The sequence below is a fragment of the Podarcis filfolensis genome (assembly GCF_964270895.1).
Source record: "Podarcis filfolensis genome assembly, chromosome: Z".
Classification (NCBI taxonomy): domain Eukaryota; kingdom Metazoa; phylum Chordata; class Lepidosauria; order Squamata; family Lacertidae; genus Podarcis; species Podarcis filfolensis.
The window spans coordinates 46,443,026-46,467,102 of record NC_139617.1 but is presented as its reverse complement, the minus strand read 5'-3'; the positions used below and the strand labels follow the sequence as shown (position 1 = coordinate 46,467,102).

General features: G+C 48.3%; 1 protein-coding gene across 2 annotated transcripts in view; it reads right to left on the bottom strand.

The window, feature by feature from the left end:
* ENG (endoglin) overlaps positions 1 to 24,077 on the bottom strand; it is a 52,949-nt gene that overhangs the window by 24,205 nt on the left and 4,667 nt on the right. For both annotated transcript variants that reach the window (XM_083597309.1, XM_083597310.1), the window contains exons 2-3: positions 11,582 to 11,745; positions 5,380 to 5,511 (exon numbers count right to left, since the gene is read on the bottom strand). In XM_083597309.1, the coding sequence (XP_083453435.1) occupies positions 5,380 to 5,511; positions 11,582 to 11,745 (296 nt within the window). The remainder of the gene's footprint in view (positions 1 to 5,379; positions 5,512 to 11,581; positions 11,746 to 24,077) is intronic.

Below are 24,077 nucleotides of genomic sequence, written 5' to 3'. Positions count from 1 at the left end.
AGGGAGGAACAGGAGTGAAAACCTATGGGTGCCTTCCTCCCAATCTCACCTGCAGCACCTACTTCGACATCATTGGATCTCCATGTGAGGACATCAAGCTCAAATAAGGGTAGCAAATTTAATAATTTAACCGCACACATTTTGCAAGTGATTGTGCACTCTGAACCCACGTGCATTGCACATGAGCCCTGTTTAAATATTCTTCACTTCCGGAAACACCAATTGTCTCTGTGTGGAGGTGTAATATTTAAATACAGCAGAGTAGGGCAACCGTTTTCAACCTGAGTGCTACATTCCCTTTTGGACAACCTCCTCGGACATGGGAGTGGTGGGGGGCACATAAGAGCACGAGAAGAGCCTGCTGGATCAGGCCAGTAGTCCATGTAGTCCAGCATTCTGTTCTTACTGTGGTCAACCAGATGCCTGTGGGAAACCCAAAAGCAGGGTCTAAACCAAATGGGATACAGAAGCATTGCTACCGCCAACTGTGGAGGCAGAGGATAGCCATTGTGGCTAGTAGCCACTGACAGCCTTTACGTGCATGAACTTGACTAATCCTCTTTTGAAGCCATCTGGTTTGGTGGCCATCAATGCTTCTGGTGGGAGGGAGTTCCATAGTCCTTTCTTTTATCTGTCCTGAATCTTCCAACATGCCTTCTTAGCTCAGGGACATCCCTGCTTTTTTATCAGTGAAAGACTGGAGGCTGTAATGCCATTACAGTGGGTGTTTGGTCACTGCTCCATGATGATGCCTGTAACATTTATTTTATTTATTTTTATTTATTAAATTTCTATACAGCCCTTCATCTGGGGATCACAGGGCAGTTTAAAATATGAAAACACAAAAATACATAAAATAATAACCCCAAAGTCCCACAGGCCTGTGAGAAGAGGAAATCTTTTGCCTAGCACCTAAAGATATGCAATGGATGCACCAGGCGAAGCTCCCTGGGAAGAGCATCCCACAATGGGGGGCCACCACAGAAAAGGCCTGTTCTCGTATTGCCACCCTCTGCATGCCTTGTGGGGGAGGCACACGAAGGAAGGCCTCAGGTGATAATCACTGGGTCTGGGTTGGCTCAAATCGGGAGAGGTGGTCTTTGAGGAATTGCGGTTCTAAGCTGTTTATGGGCATCCAAAAAGGAAACAGGAAACGATTTTTGGCACACCAATAACTGTGCAATTACTTCTGTCAGCTACAATTTTCAGAATTTATTTTTACACTTTCTATCCCCATGTAGGTTACGGAAAAGGAATGACACAAAGGCTCTCTGTGACCCCCCAGTCACCTTCTCAGCACAGAGAGGAAAGAACAAGTCAGAGAGGTCAGGCAGAAGCTGACAGCTAATCTCCCCCCACGATCAAAGGAATTTTATAACCTATTGTTGTCTGCCTTGAAAGCTGAAAAGAGTCAGGCGTCAAACAATCAATCCTGTGAGGTTGGCCAGGCTCAAAAGGAATTCTTTGAAGGGATAGCTGCACAACCAACATTAGAAAGAGCAACATATTTGGGAATTTCCATTTTATTTTACTTTTAAATCCCGTTTGTTAAGAATGATGAAAACATGGGATGGGGTTTGCATGGCTGACTTTGCCCTCCCTTGGTCGATATTAGTACAAATCATACTCAGAGGTGTAGCACGGGGGCGGGGGAGGCTGGGGGGCTGTCACCCTGAGCAGATTTTTTTGTGGGGTGCATTCCTCACAGTGCCCAGCCAGCCCCCAGGACTGCCAGGGTGTCATCAGCTGTTGCGTCCTTCTCACACCAGGACGCACTAAAACGCTGGTGCATTTTCACAGGGTCCCCCCCCCCCCAGTTGCCAATTACTGCCAATTACTGCAGAATGTGGGATGGGGATTACTGGATTTAAAATAGGAAAACTGAGAAACTGATCGAAACAATATAAAAAAATTCCTTCCAGTAGCACCTTAGAGACCAACTAAGTTTGTTATTGGTATCTGAAGAAGTGTGCATGCACACGAAAGCTCATACCAGTAACAAACTTAGTTGGTCTACAAGGTGCTACTGGAAGGAATTTTTTAATTTTGTTTTGACTACGGCAGACCAACACGGCTACCTACCTGTAACCAGATTGTCTACCCTTACTTACTAAGACTCCAAAAAGTGGGTTTCCCTTCTTTTCTTAAAAAGAAAAACCAACGCAACTCTTCTCAATCTTTCAGACTTTTCAAAAACCAGTATTTTGGAAGAGGTGGCTCAACAGGAAGCTAGTTTGGCATGTCCTTGGGATTTTCCAGGGGATGGTGGCTCATCCCCCCACCCAATTTGTCACAGACTAAAGATTCCCTTTTGCCAGCCAACAATGCAGGGGATGGAGAGAGAAAGGGTGACTAAGAGCTGCCGTGCACACCTCCATTCCCCTCCTGACCCCATACAGGGCACGGAATGGAACGTCCAAGAAGGCAGTCGGGGGGGGGGAGGGGGGCGGTCTGCCCTCCAGCTTGAACTAATGGTGCCGCACTGCATCTGATTGTGCCTCTCGCGCCACTGCCCTCCCCCATCCCGCCTCCATTGTCAGCCCTTTTTTATTATTAGACACAAATAGGAAAAGGGTTTTATTTTGCTAACAAAGCTCACAGGCTCGGCTGAGCTGGCTGGAGCCAAGCACCATCCCTGACCCTATGCCAAACAGCCAGAGGAAATGGGAGATTTTCCCCAGGTTATCTGCGTCACAGAGCCTCCCGGCAGAGAGTCCATGGGCAGAGGAAGTGGACCTGCGGGGGCCTTGCAAAGTCATGGGTTGCGACATGACAAAGGGGCACAAAATTTGGCATGGAGTGGAGAGGGAGAGGGAGGGGTTTCTCTCCCTCTCTCCTAAATACAGTACTGGAATCCTTCAAGGTCTTCCAATAATGCGAAAGTGTAGGATATCCAGGACATGTGCAAGGTAGTCCTTTTTCACACAGTGGCGGCGGACAGATAAGCTCTTGACATTTATTCACTCCCCCAAGGTGTCTTTATGGCCACCAACTTGGACGGCTCTAAAAATAGGATTAGACAAATCCATGGAGGATAAGGTAATCAAGGGTAACATTCACTCAGCCATGCCAGCATCTGGTACACAGTGTCTGATGCAGGAGCTAAGATGTAGCTGTTGTGCTTATGTCCTCCTTGGGACTTCCCACAGGGACGTGGCTGGCCACTATAGGAACGGAATACTCCACTAGATGGGCCTCTGGTCTGATCCAGCAGGGCTCTTCTTATGCTTCTGTGTGCTGAGACTGATCCTTGGTCTGTTCCAGTAATCTAACTGCCTGGTACCAGCATGAGGCCCATGCATCTAGGTGTTTGGTGCCTGTGGTAATGGGGTTAACGGCACATCCAGGATAGCGCTATGTAAACCTGCATGGGTTTTTTGAGATGCCTGCATGCACTACTCTGCATCCCAATGGCAGGAGCAGGCTGGCACATGCTGTGCAATGGGGAACACTTTTTGCAACCAGTGTTGAGCAGCCATCCTGATTCAGTGCCACTTACATTGCAGTCCCTTCCTGCTTCTATGCTTGCTTCCACACCCCTCTCCCAGAATACCTGAGCAGCCTGTGCAATTGTAAACCAATAATGACTCTTGCTTGCCTGGTATATGAGTGCGTATGTGTTTATATTTTATGGTACCTTGATAGGAGGTTCCTTCACCCACTCCTTTGGGTGAGCTAGGTTGAGGCTGTTGTGAATGGTGGGGTAGAAATACAATCAAGCAATCTGTCAGTCAATAGTCCTGTGACCCTATGGACTGATATACTCAGGAGCAAGCATCGTGCTCTAGCTCATCAATGGGGAACCAGTGGTCCGACAGATATTCTTGGATTCCCAACTCCCATAATCCCTGGCCAGCATATCCCATAAGCAGGGATAGTGGGAGTTGTGGTCAAAGTGCTTTTCTTTATTGCTCCTCTGGTTAAGAACAAATGGAGAGCCCTGCTGGATCAGAACAAAAACTTGTCTGGTTCAGCATCTTCTCCTCTCAGTTGGCTAACCTGATGCCGCAGTGAGAATCCCACGAGCAAGATATGAGCCATGATGACTATGCTTCCAGTTGTAGGCAGAAATGCTTCTGAATATCAATTGTTGGAGACCAGGGGGCATCTGGCTAGTTGCTGAGAGAACAGGAAGCTGGACTAGATGGGTCACTGACCTGATCCAGCACGTTAGCCTTACGTTCTTATGTTCATCATGACTAGTAGCCATTGGTGGCCTTAACCTCAGTGGATTCTTCTCACCAAGTTGGTGGCCATTGTCACATTGTGTAAGAGCAAATTCCATAGCCTGACTACGTGCCCCATGAAGACATGCCTCCTTTCATATGTCTCGAATTTCCCAATATCTAGCTTCACTGGATGACACCATTCAGTTCCCGTGTCCTGCTTCCCATTCCCCTTGAACTCTACTTTTGACAAGGATAATTTCTAAACTTGGAACTGGAATATGAAGTTTGCCACAGCTTTTGACTCCCCCAGTCCATTTGCTTCTCCTTCCTATTCCAGACTTTTCCAACCTGGTGGCTTCCAGATATTTTGGACTACAACCAACGGGATTGTAGTCTAAAACATCTGGAGGTGACTGAGTTGGAAAGGGCTGCCCTGGATGCTCATTTGTCTGTTGAGGAAACACTGCCCCCATCAAAAAGAGTAGTGTTGACATGACCACACATTATATTGCGATTCCGTTTGTACTGTGTTTTCCCCAGTACACACGTGTGCTCCTGCACATTGGCAAAGCTTCACTTGACAGAACCAGGTGCACAATCCCATTAATTTTGCTTTTTTCCAGCCTTTGCCACCCTGGTACCCTCGAGATGTTTTGGTCTATGGCTCCCACCACTCCCAGCTACCTGGAGAGTAAAGCAGGGCCAGGAGGGTCTATGTCTCCCTGGTGAGAGCAAAACTTGTGTAATATGCATTTTTGAAAAAGTACTTGTTACACCCACACTTAAAGGTTTCTGATGTACACTTAAAGCACCTGAAATGTAACTGCCCCCCCTGCAGCTGTGGAGAAGAAGACAGAAGGTCACAGACTCCTCTGGAGCCTCTCACAGCACATGAAGCCATGTACCCAGTTATTCCAGGTGGGTCAAGCTGCTGACTGCCAAGTCCCAGTCAAGAAGGAGGGAAAGATTGAAAGGGCAAAGCAATGGAAGAGCATCACCTCTCACTCTTTCCGTTCCAGCCTATCACCACACTTCTTGTACATTAGGCCCCAAAACACTTCAGGTCTCTCTGCCTGACCTCCAGGTCTCTCCCCAGGCCACCCCACTCACAGGCCTTGCTTCACCCCCTCCTTTCATGCTTGAAAATGGCTCCCCACCCTGATGTACATTATACAAGGTCTGCAGGATGTGGCTCAGCCCAGGTACTCACCGTGACGAAGGCAAGGCGGTGATCCCCTGAATTTACATTCAGAACGGCGTGCTTGTTGGAGTTCACCACAAAAACCACCTTCCGGCCTCCTTTTGCTGCTGACACATTGACGCTGAACTGAGTCAAGGGCATCTGGCAGAGAAATGGAAAGGGGGATCATCAGTCAAGTGTTTCAGGACAGGTGAAGAGATTCCTGCCCAAGCGGTAGTCTTTAGTGTTGCAGGCCCTGCCCTGTGGAACCAGCAAAGGCTCGGCAGGATCCCTCCCTTCTGCCAGACGTTTCTTGAAAACTTCTTTTATTAGACAAGCTTGTACAACATGATTTTCTTCTTCTTTTTATCCATCAATATTTTCTGATGTTTCAATTATGTTTTCAAGGATCATTGATTGATTTTATCCTTTTATATGTTGTTGTGCTCTGCCTCCCTGTATAGTTATGAAAGTGTGGGGTATAAATTTGTAAGATAAAATGTCAAGATGTGGGGTAGGTTTGGAGTGGCGAGAACCTCCAAGAGATATTGGACTGGGAGAAAGAGGCAGAGTGTGATGGCAGGGAGAGCCAATGTGGTGTAATGGCTAGAATGTTGGACTAGGACCTTTGGGAGACCAGGATTCAACTCCCCACTCAGTTTCTCATCTTAGCCTATCTCACAGTAAGGATGAACATACAAAAGGAGGAATGCAAATGAAATCAATAAATAGCTTTGAGAGGCATTGCTTCTCTATTTCTGGTCATTACTGTCCTAACTCCAGAAGAGACCCCCCTCTCTCTCCCAGCACATAGGGTTGCCAGGTCAGGAGCATCCTAGACTCTGCAATTTCAGGGCCCAGACCTGAGACATGGGGGCAGCCCCAGTTGATATGGTGGGGTGGGGCCCTAGAGGTGGAGGTTAATTGGGAGAGGGGAGTGAAGGAGGGCAGACACTCCAATCCTACAAGATTGCCTATGCTATAATACGTAGCCAGATCCTGCCAGTCGTCTTCGTCTCTTCCTCCTCCTCTTCACCATCACTCTCACACACCTGGAGATTCAGCCTTCCCCAAACCTGGACAGGTCCAGGCAAACCTGGAGACTTCAGGTCAGACCTGGAGGCCAGTGACCTCAGTGGCACATGTAGCCTTGAACTGATCTGCCTGGCCCACTGCTACCAAAGCAGTTCTCTCCGAAATTTGTAGGAGGCATGCAGTTGGCAGGAGCACAGCAAAAATCAAAACAAAAAACACGACCAGAGAGAGACCCAAGTGCTCTCTCTCTCTCAACACATTCAGCTCCATAGCAGTGGCATGAGCTAATGAATAAACACGGCTCTGTGGGGGCGGCCACAGGACCCCTTGAGTCTCCGCCGTCCTGCCTTGGCAGAGGCCCGCATCTATTTTTAGCCCCCTGCCCTTTTTCAGAAGCCATTGTTTTCTCTCCCCCCCAGAATGGCGGCAGGCTTTCTCCTGCCTGCTCGAGCACTGGGATCTGCTTATAGAAACCGGCTTCCAGTAATTCTTTTCGGGCTGGAGCCTGACCGCCCGCCCCGGCCTACCCTCCCCTGACGCTCGGTCGGGGCTGGGAGCCAGTTGTCTGGATGCCACAGTTGTGACATCAGGGGCCGGCTGCTACGCAACCACCCTCCCACCAACCCCTTTGTAAACACAGGAGGGGGATTTTTGCTCCCATCCTATTTACTGGCAGGATAGGGTGAATATCATTTCCTCCGCATCTAGGCCTCAGCCACTTCCGGGCCTGTCCGTCCATGTCGCCAGAGGCCGGTGGCCTGTTTAATGGCCGAGGGAAGAGAATGCAGGGAAATATGATATTGCATTCATTTATTGTTGCATTTGCGTCCCACGTTTTTTTCCTAGGAGCGTAAAATGAGCGGCACATGTGGTTCTTCTCCCCCTCCTCATTTAATGCCCACAATCAACCCTGTAGGGGTAGTTTAGGCTGAGAAAAACAATGGCTGGCCCAAGGTCACCCAGCGAACTTCGTGACCGAGGGGGGATTTGAACCTTGGTCTCTAGTCTGACACTCTTAACCACTACGCCACACTGGATGAAAATGGGTGCATGTATTTGCCTCAAGCCCCTTTCAGAAGTGACCTTCCATGCCTTCCTCCAGAATAGTAACACAAGCGGGGCCAGACACACCTCACGGGGAAAGGGTTCCACAAACAGGGAGCAGCCACCAAGAAGGCCCTATCACAGGTCAGTGCCAACATGGGTGCTGCCTCTTCAGCACTGTAAATGAATGCAGTGGAAATTTCCAGGAAATCCAAAGCAGCCCATGCAGTTCTCCCTCGTGCATGGACGGCACAGAGAAATTTTAACATGGGAGACTTTTCTGTCTCTTAAATGGCTGCAAGTTAAAAGAAAAGTGCTGCCATCCATGAAACAGCAAGCAAACCAGCACATGTGCTAAACTTTGTATGCACCTCATGCAACGTAGAGAAAGCATTTGCAGGAAAAGCACAGAGGACCTCGGGTTCTCACCAACCTGTTTCACTGCAGTTAATATAGGGGGTAAGCATCACACCCAGGCTTCAAACACAAAGTTTGAAGAGGAAACCAACAATCCTGTGTGCCCTTGCCTGTATCGAAGCAGATTTGTGTTTGTTTCTGTGTGAAATGCAGTGAGGGAGCTCAGAGGCCCAGCCCTTCACTTTCCACAAGTGGTACTGAAATCTCTGATGCCGACTACAAATATTGTAGCCGTCTTGTACAAAGTTTAGTTGCCACCCTAGCACTATAATAGCCCCTCAACCTCTTGTTCAGAGGCTTGGGGGTGTTAATGAATCACACTTAGCATCCCACAAGAGAGACGGTGTGCTGTAGTGGTTAGGGTGCTCGACTAAGACCCAGGAGACCAGGATTCAAATCATCTCTTGATCACAAAGCTCGCTGAGTGTCCTTCGGTCGGTCACTCATGTTCAGGCTATCCTACCTCACAAAGTTGTTGTGAGGATAAAATGGGGGGGGGGGCAGAATTATGTCTGCCACCTTGTGCTCCTTAGAGGAAAGGTAGAATATAAATGAATGAATGAATGAATGAATATTAAACTGAAACAAAAAGTCCTCATAAAAATGTGAGCACTTTAGTGTGGCTTTCTCCCGATATGCATGTTGTTATATATAACTCTTCCTGACATACCATTTTTGCAAGCAATTTCCTCTATTAACATCTATTTCCCTAGCAGTAATTGATGTCCAACCATCTTTTAAAGTCATCCAAATTGGAGGCCACCTCTATTTCTTGTGGGAGTGAATCCCCAAATTTCACTATGCACAGTGAGAATTTTTCTTCTTTGTTTTCTGTGCTGAATCTTCCAACATTCAGCTTCATTCAAGTTCTAGTATTCTGAGCGGGGGGGGGGAGGGGGAATGTTTCTCTATTCACTTTCTCCACATCATGCACAATATTTTGAGGGAGGAGGGAAAGACCCCTCCTGAGAGGATTTTAACTACCATCAGGACTCAAGACTCATTCACACCATGCATTTAAGGTGCTATGACAACACTTTAAACAGCCGTGGTTCCCACCTCCTAAGAATTCTGAGAGCTGTAATTTAAGGGATTTGAGGTGTTTTTGGAGGACACCCCCCCATCCTCATCACACCGCGACATTTCCAGAGTAAATTAACAACTGATGCCTCTTCACAAGGAGCTTTGGGAACTGCAGTCCTGTGAGAGGAATAGGGGGTCCTACTAACCACTCTCAGCACCTTAATGAACTACAGCTCCCAGAGTTCTTTGGGGGAAGCCAGCACAGTTTAAAGCAGGGGTCAGCAAAGTTTTTGTGACTTGGGTCAGTTCACGGTCCCGTGGTGGGCTGGAGTGCATGTGTGCATGCATGCGCAAATGCTATTTCCAGCGCGGAGGAGGCGTGCGCAGCTTACCATTGGCTGCAGGAGAGCTGACTGAGCAGGCAGCAGAGGTCCCTGAGTGGGCGGCGGGGGTCCATGGGCCGGTTAAACAACCCACAAGGGCCTCTTGTGGTTCCCGCCCCCTGGTTTAAAGTGGCATCCCAGTGCTTTAAATGTACGGTGTGAGGCAGGAGCTGATCTTGTCTCCTGGCCTGAGCAATTGTCATCAGCTCTGCTCCTAAATTTGTTGGGGGGGTTGGGGGGGGGAGAAAGCTGCTATTTATCAAGGGCAAGAGAGCCAGAACCACCACTGACATAGGCTGCAACTCTAAGAACTGTAACCTAAATAACTTGTGCTCAAGCTTGCATTTCACTCTTCCCAACCATTCTCTTTTTTCCTTATTTGCCATGCCTTTTTTGCAGTTTCATTAGAACCAGATTTTGTCAGCTGCTGCAGGATGGGGTATAAATACTGTAAACAAGTGAGTCAGTAAATGTTCAGAGAGGCACTTGTCCATCTTTGTGCCCCTCCCCCCCCCCCCCCGCGCCTAGTGTGTTCTGCCACCACACAGGTTGCTTTTCAGTTGACGGTTTTGAAGTCAAACGGAATCCTGCCTGTTTCTGGATCTGTTCATTCCAGATTTAAAAGGGGAACTGCCAGGGTTGGCTTGGGAAATCCGTGACTGCATCTGTTGTGTTTTCTGAAGCAGCTGTGGCCTGTTGGTGTGAAGGGCTCACACACACTCACAATACTTCCCTTTCCTCCCCAGAAGCTGCCTGTCTGGCAATTGCTAAAGGCCTGAGCAGCTGCAAAGAGAAATTTACAAGATTCCGGCTCTCTGAAAAATCTGTAAATTTCATTTTAACCACCAGCGCAGACCATTAACTGGAGATGGAGTAGGAGATCAGAAGGAACCCAGGAGGCAGAGGGTAATCTTGGGCAAGTCACTTTTTTTCAACCTAACCTCCCTAAACCGGGTCATTGTGAGGATCAACGGGCAAGTGGAATAACCACACATGCCACCTTGGAAGTAGGGTGCAATATACATGTAAACAGCGAATAAATATATCCAGTGTAAAGTTTAAGAACCTTGAAATTCCCCACCCACAATGAGCTCTTTTTTTTTTTTTAGCAAACAGAGCAGGTCAACCCAGACTTCCCTACCAGAGTGAGATGCATTTATTTCTATAAATGATATAAATGCTTTCTAAATGTGCATCCATGCATATATACAACATAGGCACATTTTATGCAAAACTGCATACTCTTTTGTCCTTTTTTGGGGGGGGGAAGGGACTGGGGCTGAAGTGGCTGTTCTGGGGGAGCTTGATTACAGAAAACAGTTCAATCTTATACATGTCTACATGAAGTAAATCCCGCTGAGCTTATTCCCACGTAAACTGGGATAGGGTTTCAATCAAACTGTATGACTTTTTAGTCAATTAATTACACCAGCAATAAATCTAGAGGTTGGATAGACAGATAGACAGAATACAATTGCTTTTATACATTAAAATGTTTAAATTGTTTTGTATACAAAATTGTTGTTACCGGTAATTGTTTTTAACACTTATGCTTTTGTTCTTAAATTGCTTCAAGATATTTTGTAGGAAGAATGTAAATAGAATGAAACAAAGAAAAATAAAGAATTCTGATGCTGTGACCGGTTTCAAGCATGGCTTGCCACAGAAAAGTAGCACGCAAACAAACAATTTTGATTGTGGTAATCCGTAACTCACAGGGTTGTGGTGACAGTAACATTGAAGATGGGGAAAAGAGCACGTCCCCCTCCCTCACCTGACCTCACTGCTATAATCAGTTTTCAAGAGGTTGAGAGATTTGGATGTAGACTAATAAAACTAACAGTGGTTGGGGAAACCCAGCCAGATGGACGGAGTATAAATAAAATTATAATTATAATTATTATTAATTCATTTGAAGCTTACTGAGGCAGCTTACATAAAAATTGCCACCGTAGTGGATTTCTGCACTGTGCTCTATGTGGCTTCCCTCACACTCGATCTGGAAGCTGCAGTTAGTGCAGAATGTTGCAGCACAGTTGCTGACGGGCGTGACGCCTTGTCAGCATATAACAGCTGTGCTCAAAGGTCTGCACTGATTGCCAATTTGCTACCAGGTCAAGTTCAAAGTGCTACTATTAGTACATATTAGTGCTACATTAGTACATTGGAACCAGCTTATCTGAGAGATCGCCTTACCCCACATGTGCCCACTTGACCACTTTAATAAGCAGAATTGGCACTACTACAGGTGCCACATAATTCCACATCTCTAGAAGCAGGAACTCTCCCAAGAAAGAAGGGGGCATTTGTATGCTGTATGAGCTGCTCACCTGTGAGATGCTGTACTTCAGGTTAAGAATGTGGACTTCCATGTTGGTGTCTCTGGGCCCACGGCCCACGCAACCGCTCGTAACCCTGCTAGTTGTGTAGAGCATTTTGACCTGTTGGTCATTCCTGACTGGTTGAAGGGTGCAGCCTGGGTCATCCACTGGGCCTAGGAAGGGAAGAAAAAAGAACCAGGGTCAATGTAATAAAGGGATCAGAAAGAAAACTGATTCAGCTAGCATTTTAATGAGAAATCACCTATTTCATTTTACATGAACCATTACATGAATGTAAAGTGCTCCCTCTCAAAATTCACTTCTGCAAATTTTGCAGTTCTCCAACCCTGTACAACATATGTATATTAGGGGAAAGAGGATATAATAATGCATATATGTGTGAAGATGACATAAAGAAATTGCCTTATAAAAAGGGAAATAGCTTGCTAAGATGTGTTTATCAAGAGAAATTAACACAAGAATGCTGACATATTTATGAGGATTTATTTTGTTGGTGTAGAAATGCAGAGACCTGAATCTAAACCAGAGAAAATAAGAAACTGAAACCTCATTAGTGTAATGTCAGGATAATCCAGTCCATGTTCGTTGTGTTCCAGTTTGCCATGGTCTAGAGAACTTCCAGTCCATGTTTTACAGCCAGCTGGAGAACACAAGAGACTAGACCTGGGGGAAGTTTGAAGAATTTCTAATGGGCTTCATATGTGTGTTACACTTTGCTCTCAATGAAGTGGTTTAGTCACCATCCTTCAAATGAAGACTACATCTTACAGTCAGTCGCTTGTATTTCCATCAGTGGAAGGAATGTTGATAATCATGCTCACCCTAGGCATTTAAGGTCCAAATATAGCACTGGAATAGCACAGGGAAGCAATAAAGGGAACATTTCTTCCGAGCATGTGCAAAGTAAGGAGTTGTAACAACTAAGTGCATTTTCATCCATACAAAATGAGTTTGTCATGTGAAAGTCAAAAATTCCCCTTCCACAACCAGAATGCTCTTCTGGGGGAAGGATTGTGTCCCAGTGATAGCGCATCTACCTTGCATGCAGAAGGCTCCAGGTTCAGCCCTAAGTATCTATCTCCAGGTAGGGTTGGGAGAGACCCCAGCCTGCAACCATGGAGAGCTGCTGCCAGTTAGTTTTCTCCAAATGGCCAATAGTGAGTGACAATGGGTGGTAGAGTCTGACAACATTTGCAGAGAAGCACATTAGCTACCCCTGTTGTAAATACTGAGCTCACCTGAAGACCAATGCTTTATAATGCTCTTAAACAATTGTTAGGGACGCAGGTGGCGCTGTGGGTGAAACCACAGAGCCTAGGACTTGCTGATCAGCAGGTTGGCAGTTCGAATCCCCACGACAGGGTGAGCTCCCGTTGCTCGGTCCCAGCTCCTGCCAACCTAGCAGTTCAAAAGCACATCAAAGTGCAAGTAGATAAATAGGTACCGCTCCAATGGGAAGGCAAACAGCGTTTCCGTGCACTGCTCTGGTTCACCAGAAGCAGCTTAGTCATGTTGACCACATGACCCAGAAGCTGTATGCCGTCTCCCTTGGCCAAAAAAGCGAGATGAGCGCCGCAACCCCAGAGTCGGCCACGACTGGACCTAATGGTCAGGGGTCCCTTTACCTAAAAAATTGTTGGTGGATTTGCTGCTTGATGAAGGAGTATTTATTTATTTCCCAAATGCTCTCCTTATATATTGGGTAATAAAGTAAATATTACAAAGTCACCATAAGTTCATGCTGTTCTGTCAGCTAAACATTGCAGCATGCCCCTAGGACTTTTCATTCCTGGGGGAAGCAAGGAATGTGGGGAAATTAGCAACATCTGCCTTTCTATCTGTTATTTCTATCCAAATAATAGCAGAGAGAAATTCACCTCAGCATCTCTCTGCTCGTCTCATAGAACACTGATTTGTAGTGGGCTGTATCTTTCTGCTTAAGTTTCTTTTTTTTAAATAAAAAATAGAAACTTCCCCTCAATTGTCACATGAGCTGAATGAAACCTAGCATGGGAGACTTCCTGCCCCAACTCACCCCTGCCTGAAATCACATGATGCCCCAGACAAACCATTGAAACAAGTGAGGAAGTTAACTTTCTCAAGGGAGGGCCCCATTCCACTAATTCTCAGACTGGGAAGGACTGGGGGAGGACTGTGGTGGGCTGAGAGGAGGAAATTGGAAAGCTCCTAAATTGCTTATTTGAGTTATTCCTCAGAAAACAGTTCTCTGGGAGTTTATCGAGATAATGGCAACAGAAGGTCATGGCTTCTGTTCAGTAGCCAAATGTGCTGCTGGAAAAAGAACCTTTACATTTCAGTGCTTAACTAGCAACTTGAATAGCTGGATGACATAGCTCAGTCGGTAGAGCATCAGACTCTTAATCTCAGGCTCCTGGGTTCCAGTCTCACATTGGACAAAAGATTCCTGAATTGGAGGGGGTTGGACTAGATGACTCTTATGGCCCCTTCCATCTCTACCATTCTATGATTCTATGCAGGGTTGCCATATTTCAATTGACTTGGACAAAGCACCAACTTTATAAAAATTTCCCCAGACGTCAATTCCACCTTTGAAATCCTGGTTATGTCTGGGAAAATCCAGACATATGGCAACCCTAACACAGATGGCTTTAAAAGAGGATTTAGACAAATTCATGGAGGAGAGGGCTACTGATGGCTACTAGCCACGTATGCTTTCCCCCCATTGTGAGAATAGGATGCTGGACTAGATGGGTCATTGGCTCAATTCAACAGGCTCTTCTGATTTTCCCATAGAGAACAGTGTGGTGGTTAGCATGTTGCACTAGGAACTGGGAGACCAGGTTTTCAATCCTCACTCAGCCATGAAGCTCACCAGGTGACCTAGGGCCAGTCACCAAACTGTCAGCCTACGCTACATCACAGGGTCACTGTGAGGATGAAATGAAGAAGGGACGGGCCATGTGTTCTACCTTGAGCTCCTTAGAGGCAATGTGGGATGTTGGCACTCCTCTATCTCAAGGAACAATGGAGTGCACCTTCAGGCGTGAAGTCAAACCACTGCGTTAGCAGCACCAAAGTGACCTCTCTGGGGCACAAGCCTGGGTAGTGCGTATGGAGGTCCTAGGTAAAGGTAAAGGTACCCCTGCCCGTTCGGGCCAGTCTTGACAGACTCTAGGGTTGTGCGCTCATCTCACTCTATAGGCCGGGAGCCAGCGCTGTCCGCAGACACTTCCGGGTCACATGGCCAGCGTGACAAGCTGCATCTGGCGAGCCAGCGCAGCACACGGAAACGCCGTTTACCTTCCCGCTGGTAAGCGGTCCCTATTTATCTACTTGCACCCGGGGGTGCTTTCAAACTGCTAGGTTGGCAGGCGCTGGGACCGAGCAACGGGAGCGCACCCCGCTGCGGGGATTCGAACCGCCGACCATGTGATCGGCAAGTCCTAGGCGCTGAGGTTTTACCCACAGCGCCACCCGCGTCCCTATGGAGGTCCTGGGCATGCATAAATAATAAAGCTCCCAGTGTGGTCCTCTGAAATTTACGTCAAGATGCCACCTCCCTCTCTTCTTTCAAATCCTTTCCTCAAACCCACTTTCTGCAGAAGAGCCTGGCTGTTTGATCAGACCAAAGGCATCTCTAGTTCAGCATCATTTTCTCAAAGTGATCTATGAGATGCCTCTGGAAAGCCTGCCAGCAGGGCACCAGCACAATGGCACTCTCACATTTGTGATGCCCATCTGCTGGGACTCAGAGGCACACCACCTTTGATATTGGTGACTAGCAGCCATTGATAGCCTTAACATCCACAAATGTGTCTTAATTCCCAAGTTGATTTGGCACAACCCTTCAGAACTCATCTCCTGCTAACAGGGGAGGGAAACAGTGGTCCTCCAGATGTCTGCTGGACTCCCATAATCATTGGTCATGCTAGTAAGGGCTGATGGGAGTTGGAGTCCAGCAATGTCTGGTCAGCCACAGGTTCCCCATCCCTGGTCTATGCTGACAGGTTGTGGCTCTCCACGCTTTCAGACCAGAGTCTCTGCTATCTATACCTGAAGATGCGAGGGACTGAACCTTCTGCATGCAAAGCAGATTCTCTACCACTGGGCTACAGCCTTTCCCCTGAATAAATACCATGCTTTAATAAATTTATGCTGGCAGGGGTTGATGAGCGCCAACAACATCTGAAGGGCCACAGGTTACCCACCCCACCCATACTAATCTTAATTACAAGTAACTGATCACATTGGAAGGGCATGAAGACTCTCTCGATTATAGCTTGGAATCTGGCAATTAGCAGAATGGCACGTTAATCCAAGAATGCATGCGGGCTAGAGAGAAGCATGAAGAGAGAGGTTTTCAAGAGAGGTTTGGTTGTGCAAATAATCTCTCTCTCTTTTTTATTCTAACCTCCATCCCACTCCCTTGTGTTCAGTTCTGGGTTGTCCCACCCTTGAAATGGGGGCCTGCCATCTTGTTATTATTCCCCAGTGCAATGTTTCACCACAAGGAAAATAAAATAGTTTTCCAAAGGCCGCTATCACACAGGTCACAAGCGCTTCCAGTTAGACTACTCCAGGGTCTGGGAACCTTTTCCTCAACCTGAGGGCCACATTCCAATCTGGGAAACCTTCTGAGGGCCATGTGCCAGTGTTGGGTGGGTCAAGAGGCAAAAGCAGGTGGAGGAACGAATGCTTATTTTATCTTCGTCACAAAAGTTCCTGCACACACTCACACACCCCTCTCTGTCCTCCATCCAGGCAAGCAAGCAAGCAAGCAAGCAAGCGGCATTACCAGATTTCGAGGGCAAAATTGCAAGATGGCAAAAATGCTCAGCCGTGAATGTATGCAGTTTTGTGCTTTTATATTCTAAACTGCCCTGGTATAGAAATGTAATTAATAGGTCAGTCATACCTCGGGCTGAAGTAGCTTTGGGATAAGTATTTTCGGGTTGCATTCTGTGGTGACCCAGAAGTAACGGAGCACGTTACTTCCGGGTTTTGCCACTCGTGCATGCGCAGATGGTCAAAATGACGTCACGCGCATGCGCAGAAGTGGCAAATCATGACCCGTGCACGTGCAGACGCGGGTTGCGTTCGCTTCTGGATGCAAATGGGGCTCAGGAACAGATCCCGTTCGCATCCAGAGGTACCACTGTATCAGTAATTAATAATAATAATAACAATAATAACAATAGTCCCCATTTCTGGACAATTGTGGCCTTCCCTAATATGGGGACGGATCTGCCTCTGGAAAACATGTGGGAATCTTAGCTGGCGCAATGGAGGTTCATCTAGCCATGCCATAGGAGCCAACTCCCTAGGGGCCGAGGTCACCTCGGGCCCCCCAATAAAATATTTGAGGTGTTTCCCCCAACGTTGATGGGCATTGCCATTCAAATGGTGTGTGCAAGCTGTATCTTGTGATCGATTATGCATATTTTATTCAAGTTGACACCTGTGAGCCCAGCTCAGAGCTCAGTGCAGACCTTGCAGCGCACGATTCTACAGCACCCTCCCTGGCAGCTGGCTGCCCAGCCTCTGCAAAGACATTTCACCGATAAAGCCTATTTAACAAGGTGTAAATGAACAATTGGGACGCGGGTAGCCCTGTGGGTTAAACCACAGAGCCTAGGACTTGCCGATCAGAAGGTCGGCGGTTCGAATCCCCGTGACGGGGTGAGCTCCCGTTGCTCGGTCCCTGCTCCTGCCAACCTAGCAGTTTGAAAGCACATCAAAAGTGCAAGTAGATAAATAGGTACCACTCCGGCAGGAAGGTAAACGGCATTTCCGGGCACTGCTCTGGTTCGCCAGAAGCGGCTTAGTAATGCTGGCCACATGACCCAGAAGCTGTACACCAGCTCCCTCGGCCAGTAAAGCGAGATGAGCGCTGCAACCCCAGAGTCGGCCACGACTGGACCTAACGGTCAGGGGTCGCTTTACCTTTAAATGAACAATGGAGTAAACAGATCTTTTCCATTCTGCACGGTTTAGATGCAGGCGCACCACTCACAATTCAATGTGTTCTCACAGAGTGTCAAATCCCAGTTTCCTGACCCCTCTTGATGGAGATGCATAATGCATACAAAATGCAGTGGGTGGGGTGGGGGGCAAATGACAACAAATGACACCTGACTCCTGAGAAGACAAATGCACACAGCGGGATGAAGGAGAAGCCAAGCCGGCACGGGACAGATTCCTGCGAGTCCCTTACTCTAAGGTCACGGCCCAGGCTGCTTCCATGACGCTGTGTCCTCTACCCCACCTATTGTCCCATATTTCCTCAGTGTACCAACCTAGGCCAACCCCACTGCCGGCAGCATCCAGAGGAAGACAAACAGTCGCTTATCTGGGCTCTACAGGCTGCGTCACCCTTCCCTTTTCTGGGTCCTGCACCGCACTGCCTGTCTAGGAAAATGCTGCCGGGACAAGGCCGCGAAGCCTCAAGGCTGAGCAGTGCGCCACGCAGACAAAAGCTTTATCTGTTTATGTTAATTCAGGGCCCGAGATCTCTGCTGGACCCACACACACAAAAGCAAAGAGATTAGATCAGCTCGGTGGCGGCAAACAGGAGAGCGGCACCAACCACTCACGTCTGAAGATTAACCAAAGCGGTCTGCCTTTGGCGTAAAAAAAGTTCCCACACAGGAGATGTGGCCTATTCATGCCAGTTTGGGAGGTACTAATGACTTGCGTGGCTCAGCAAAACAGGCAATCCGCGTGGGCCTTCATCAGAGAAGGCTTTCTGGCAGTGGGTTCATAGAATCATAGAATTGTAGCGTTGGAAGGGACCCCAAGGGTCATCCAGTCCAACCCCCTACAATGCAGGAATCTCAGCTTAAGCATCCATGACAGGCAGCCATCCAACCTCTGCTTAAAAACCTCCAAGGAAGGAGAGCCCACAACCCCCCAAAGGAGACCATTCCACTGTGGAACAACTCTTATTGTCAGAAAGTTTTTTCTGATGTTTAGTCGGAATCTCCTTTCTTATAATTTGAAGCCATTGGATCCAGTCCTATCCTCTAGAGCAAGGGTTGTCAACCTGGTCCCTATGGCCCACTAGTTGGAGTTTCAGGATTCTAGGTGGGCGGTAGGGGGTTCTACGGCACAAGCTGAATCCTCCTTCCATCAAGCACTGGTGGGCAGTAAGGAAATTTTACCATCAAGAAAGATGCATTAGTGGGTGGTAGGTATAAAAAGGTTGACTACCCCTGCTCTAAAGCAAGATAAAAACAAGCTTGCTCCATCTTCCTTGTGACCACGTGATATTTGAAGATGAAAGATCTCCTCTCAGTCTCCTCTTTTACAGGTTAAACATGCCCAGCTCCTTCACACGCTCCTCATATGGCTTGGTTTCCAGGCCCTTGATCATCTTGGTTGCCCTCCTCTGCACATGTTCCACCTTGTCAACATCCTTCTTAAATTGTGGTGCCCAGAACTGGACACAGTATTCAAGGTGTGGTCTGACCAAGGCAGAATAGAGTAGTACAGTGGTACCTCGGGTTACATATGCTTCAGGTTACATATGCTTCAGGTTACATACTCCGCTAACTCAGAAATAGTACCTCAGGTTAAGAGCTTTGCTTCAGGATGAGAACAGAAATGGTGCTCCAGCGGTGCAGCGGCAGCGGGAGGCCCCATTAGCTAAAGTGGTGCTTCAGGTTAAGGTTAAGCACGGACCTCGGGGACGAATTAAGTACTTAACCCGAGGTACCACTGTAGTACTATTACTTCTCTTGATCTGGACACTATACTTCTATTGACGCACAGCGTCAGCTTTTTTTTGCTGCTGCATCACACTGTTGACTCATGTTAAGCTTGTAGTCCACCAAGACCCCCAGATCCTTTTCACAGGTACTGCGAAAGTAAGCCAGGTGCCCCCCCCATCTTATTTTGTGCATCTGGTTCTTCCTGCCTAAGTGCAGAACCTTAAATTAATCCCCACTGAAATTCATTTTGTTGGTTCGGGCCCGGTTCTACAATCTGTTAAGGACATTTTGAATTCTGATTCTGTCTTTGGCAGCATTGGCTACCCCTCATCTGCAAATTTGATGAGCGTCCCCTCAATACCTGCTGCTTAACCCTCTGCTTTTATCCTGAGTGTGGTTTCTCTCTCCCCCCCCCCCCGTTTTAAAATTTATTTCCCAGGAGATCCACAAAAATACCGTATTTTTCGCACCATAGGACGCACCGGACAATAGGACGCACCTTGTTTTAGAGGGGGGAGAACAAGGGAAAAAAATTATTCCGCTCTCTGCCCAGTGCCCCTTCAGCGAAGTGGCAGGAGGCGCTGCGCAGAGAGTGGGAGAATTTTCCCCCTCTTGTTTTCCCGCTCTAAAACAAGGTGCCGTTTAAGGTGCGTTCAGGCGGCTACCTTGGAAGGTTCCTTTCGACCTGCGCTTTGGGGCTGGCGGGGGGAAGCCCACCACCAGCCCCAAAGAGCAGGTCAGGGAGCAGCGGAAAGGCGCAGCGGAGAGGCTGCTGCCATAGTCACGCGTCACTTCTCCAGCTGGGAGAGGGTCGCGGGGCTATGGCTTCTTTAGCCCCGCGCGCGCTCTCCCGGGTGGAGAGGTGACGCGCGCCTATGGAGGCTCCTGCCATGGGCGCGCGTCACCTCTCCAGCCGGGAGAGGGTCGCGGGGGGCTGCTTTAGCCCCGCGCGCGCTCTCCCGGGTGGAGAGGTGACGCGCGCCTATGGAGGTTCCTGCCATGGGCGCGCGTCACCTCTCCAGCCGGGAGAGGGTCGCGGGGGGCTGCTTTAGCCCCGCGCGCGCTCTCCCGGGTGGAGAGGTGACGCGCGCCTATGGAGGTTCCTGCCATGGGCGCGCGTCACCTCTCCAGCCGGGAGAGGGTCGCGGGGGGCTGCTTTAGCCCCGCGCGCGCTCTCCCGGGTGGAGAGGTGACGCGCGCCTATGGAGGCTCCTGCCATAGGCGCGCGTCACCTCTCCAGCCGGGAGAGGGTCGCGGGGGGCTGCTTTAGCCCCGCGCGCGCTCTCCCGGGTGGAGAGGTGACGCGCGCCTATGGAGGCTCCTGCCATAGGCGCGCGTCACCTCTCCAGCCGGGAGAGGATCGCAGGGCTATGGCGTCTTCGCTCCATAGGACGCACACACATTTCCCCTTCATTTTTGAAGGGGAAAAAGTGCGTCCTATAGAGCGAAAAATACGGTACTTTATGGAACCCTGCATTCCCATGTACACACCACAACATACAACATTATGCATCTATAAAACACATTCTTGTGAGCCCGAAGTTAGTATAAATTTTTGGAACTAGTCTTGGGTTTTCTGAGTGCGGTTTCTGAAGCATTGTTATTAAATGGTTAAATAAACACCTCCCAATTACATGCAGTTAAAAGCTCTGTCAAGTGCAAACTCATTTGCTGTTGACCAAGTTTGGTTTACTGTCCTAATGGTAAGGTAAAGGCAAAGGGACCCCTGACTGTTAGGTCCATTTGCGACGACTCTGGGGTTGCGGCACTCATCTCATTTTATTGGCCAAGGGAGCCGGCGTACAGCTTCCGGGTCATGTGGCCAGCATGACTAAGCCGCTTTTGGAGAACCAGAGCAGCTCACAGAAACGCCGTTTACCTTCCTGCCGGAGCGGTACATATTTATCTACTTGCACTTTGATGTGCTTTCAAACTGCTAGGTTGGCAGGAGCAGGGACTGAGCAACAGGAGCTCACCCCGTCGCGGGGATTCAAACCGCCGACCTTCTGATCGGCAAGTCCTAGGCTCTGTGGTTTAACCCACAGTGCCACCCGCATCCCTAATGGTAAGGTAGTTCAGATCTAAGGTCTCACAAGAGGACTCTGCAGCACAAGATCTGAGCATAACCAACTTTAGCATTGTGCTCAGCGAAAGCTGAAGGAGCCGTTGCCCAAATATGAATGTTTCTGTCCACGGTTTTGAGCTGATGAGAGTTGTACTCCAAAACTTCTGGAAGACACCAGGTTGGGGAAGGCTACATTAAAGAGTTTGATGTGAAGCAGGACCTGAGTGCATGAGCACTCTCTGTGTAATTCCCAGAATCTGGCAGTCAGAAAGAGGGCAGAGAGGGAAATGTGAGTGTGTGTAGGAACCAGTCTACTTCACAAAGGTAAAGTTCATGTTAGTTGCTTCACGCACTTTTATTTGTTTAAATTGTCTGCACTATGTGTTAAATGTAAGCCCCTGCCAATCACAGACATGTGGCCCCTGGAAAGCAGCCCACGAGGAATGCACCCCCTGGCTGAAAATTCCCTCACCCCTGCAGTTGATGCAAACAACATCTCGTCGGGAAGTTTCATTCCCAGTCTCCTTTTTAATGGTTTGGGATTCAGTTCCCACCCGCCCCTTGCCATTTTCTGTGGTTGCTTAACCCAATTCTGTAGATGTGTGTGTGTTGGGGTCTTTTTTATTATTCATAGGGAATAGAAATGGATGGGAACAAGCTGTGCCTCTCACTTTTCACAGTCCAGATCCCCTCCCAGTTTATCTTTGCTCTTGCACTACTTGGCTGATTTTTTCACCGCCTCAGCTTTCTAAACACTTCAAGAAGGAATCCCTGTGGTTTCCCCTTTGCTCCACTTCCTCCATTCTTCCCCCTCCTCCTTCAGAAAGTGAAGGAAAATCTGCAACTTTGCAATTTCTCTTCTCTCTCTCTTTTGCACCCCGGGTGCTTTCCCAGCCCCAAAACTTTAAACTACAGTATTTCCTGTGAGCAGAACCTCTTCTTCCCTTCCTCACCAGACAGCATGTGTGCTGGTGAAACCACAGCTTGGTTTCCAAAGAGTGAAAGGTCAGATAGCTGAGGGCAGGAGCAGGGAGTTTAAATCACTTTCTGGGGAGGATCACTATTCACTGGACAAGGCCTCATATGTGGGTTGGGAAAGAGTCCCAATTTTAATCTCTCCAGTTCAGCCACCCACGTGGGGGTGATCACTGGCTTATCTTAATGAGCTGTTTTAGGATTACTTGATTTGCATTCACTCCAGTTGTCCCCGTGTACCAGAGTGGGAAACCTTTCTTAGCCCGAGGGCCACACACCTTCCTGGGGGGCCACATACAAATACAGTGGCCTCTGGTTACGTACTTAATTCGTTCTGGAGGTCTGTTCTTAACCTGAAACTGTTCTTAACCTGAAGCACCACTTTAGCTAATGGGGCCTCCCGCTGCCGCCACTCCACCGCTGCATGATTTCTGTTCTCAGCCTGAAGCAAAGTTCTTAACCTGAGGTAATATTTCTGGGTTAGCGGAGTCTGTAACCTGAAGCGTATGTAACCTGAAGCGTCTGTAACCTGAGGTACCACTGTAGTGAGTGAGGCCTTGTTCAGTGAATAGTGATCATCCCCAGTAAGTAATTTAAACGCCCTGCTCCTGCCCTCAACTATCTGACCTTTCACTCTTTGGAAACCAAGCTGTGGTTTCACCAGCACACATGCTGCGTATTGTTTTGGGAAGTGTGAATTTACTAGACTTGGCTTTAAAAGTGAACTGGATTGACCTCCCAGAGGTGTAGCATGATGGGGGCCGGGGAAGCTGTCACCCAGGTACAGTTTTTTTTTGGGGGGGTGCAGGGTGTCATGAGCTGTTGTGTCCTTCACAGCTGCCCTCCAGGTGGAGGATGCCTGAGATGGACACAACAGCTCATGGCGCCCTGTGAGTGCCGCTCAAAGCGACTCTGGGCTCACAGGGCACCGTGACTATGCCCCTCAAAGCCAGCTGGCCAGTGACTATGCCCCTCAAAGGTTACTCCAGCAGCATGCCCCACCCCCACGGTGTGCCCCATGTGCCCTGGCACACACACACTCGCCCTGGGCACTGGCGGGGAACACTCTGTCACTGCCTTCTCCCCCATCCCAACTTGAGATTGAGTAGGGGTCCCCAAACCTTTTTCAAAGAGGGCCAGATTTGATGAAGTGAACATGTGTGAGGGCCAACCAAAGTTGCTGAGCTTTTTTTTTAGGATTTTACCCCAGGAGATATACTGCCACAGGGGCTGAATTCAATTGGCCGGTGGCCCAGATTAGGCCCCCGAAATGGACTTTGGGCATGTCTGGAGTATGGGGAAATTGACAGCTCCCGTTGTCCCCTGGAAGGCAGAAAGTGAGGGCTGGCTCGGCACAGACTGAAGTTGGCAAGCCAGCAACTCATTTGCCCAAAGTGTTCAGCCTCCATGGGATGGTTTTTAACTAGAGCTGATGGGAACATGCAAAATAGTTTTATATTAAGCCAGACTATTTGTCTTCCTTGCTCAGTATTACAAAAGAATTTCAGAAATAGACTGGAAAGACAAGTTGCTGAATTGCAATTTATTACCAAACTTAAAACCATGGAGAGATCTGGTCTGAATAGAGACATTGGATTCTTATACATGATAAAGCTGTTTTTAGCCATCTCACCCCTTGCTTTTTCCTGTAAGACCAATTGCAGTCGTTAACAGTCATCAACAGGTTTACCACACCTATCAGCCAATCACCCATTCCCACCCCCTTCTGAGTAATACCCCTCCCCACCCTTTC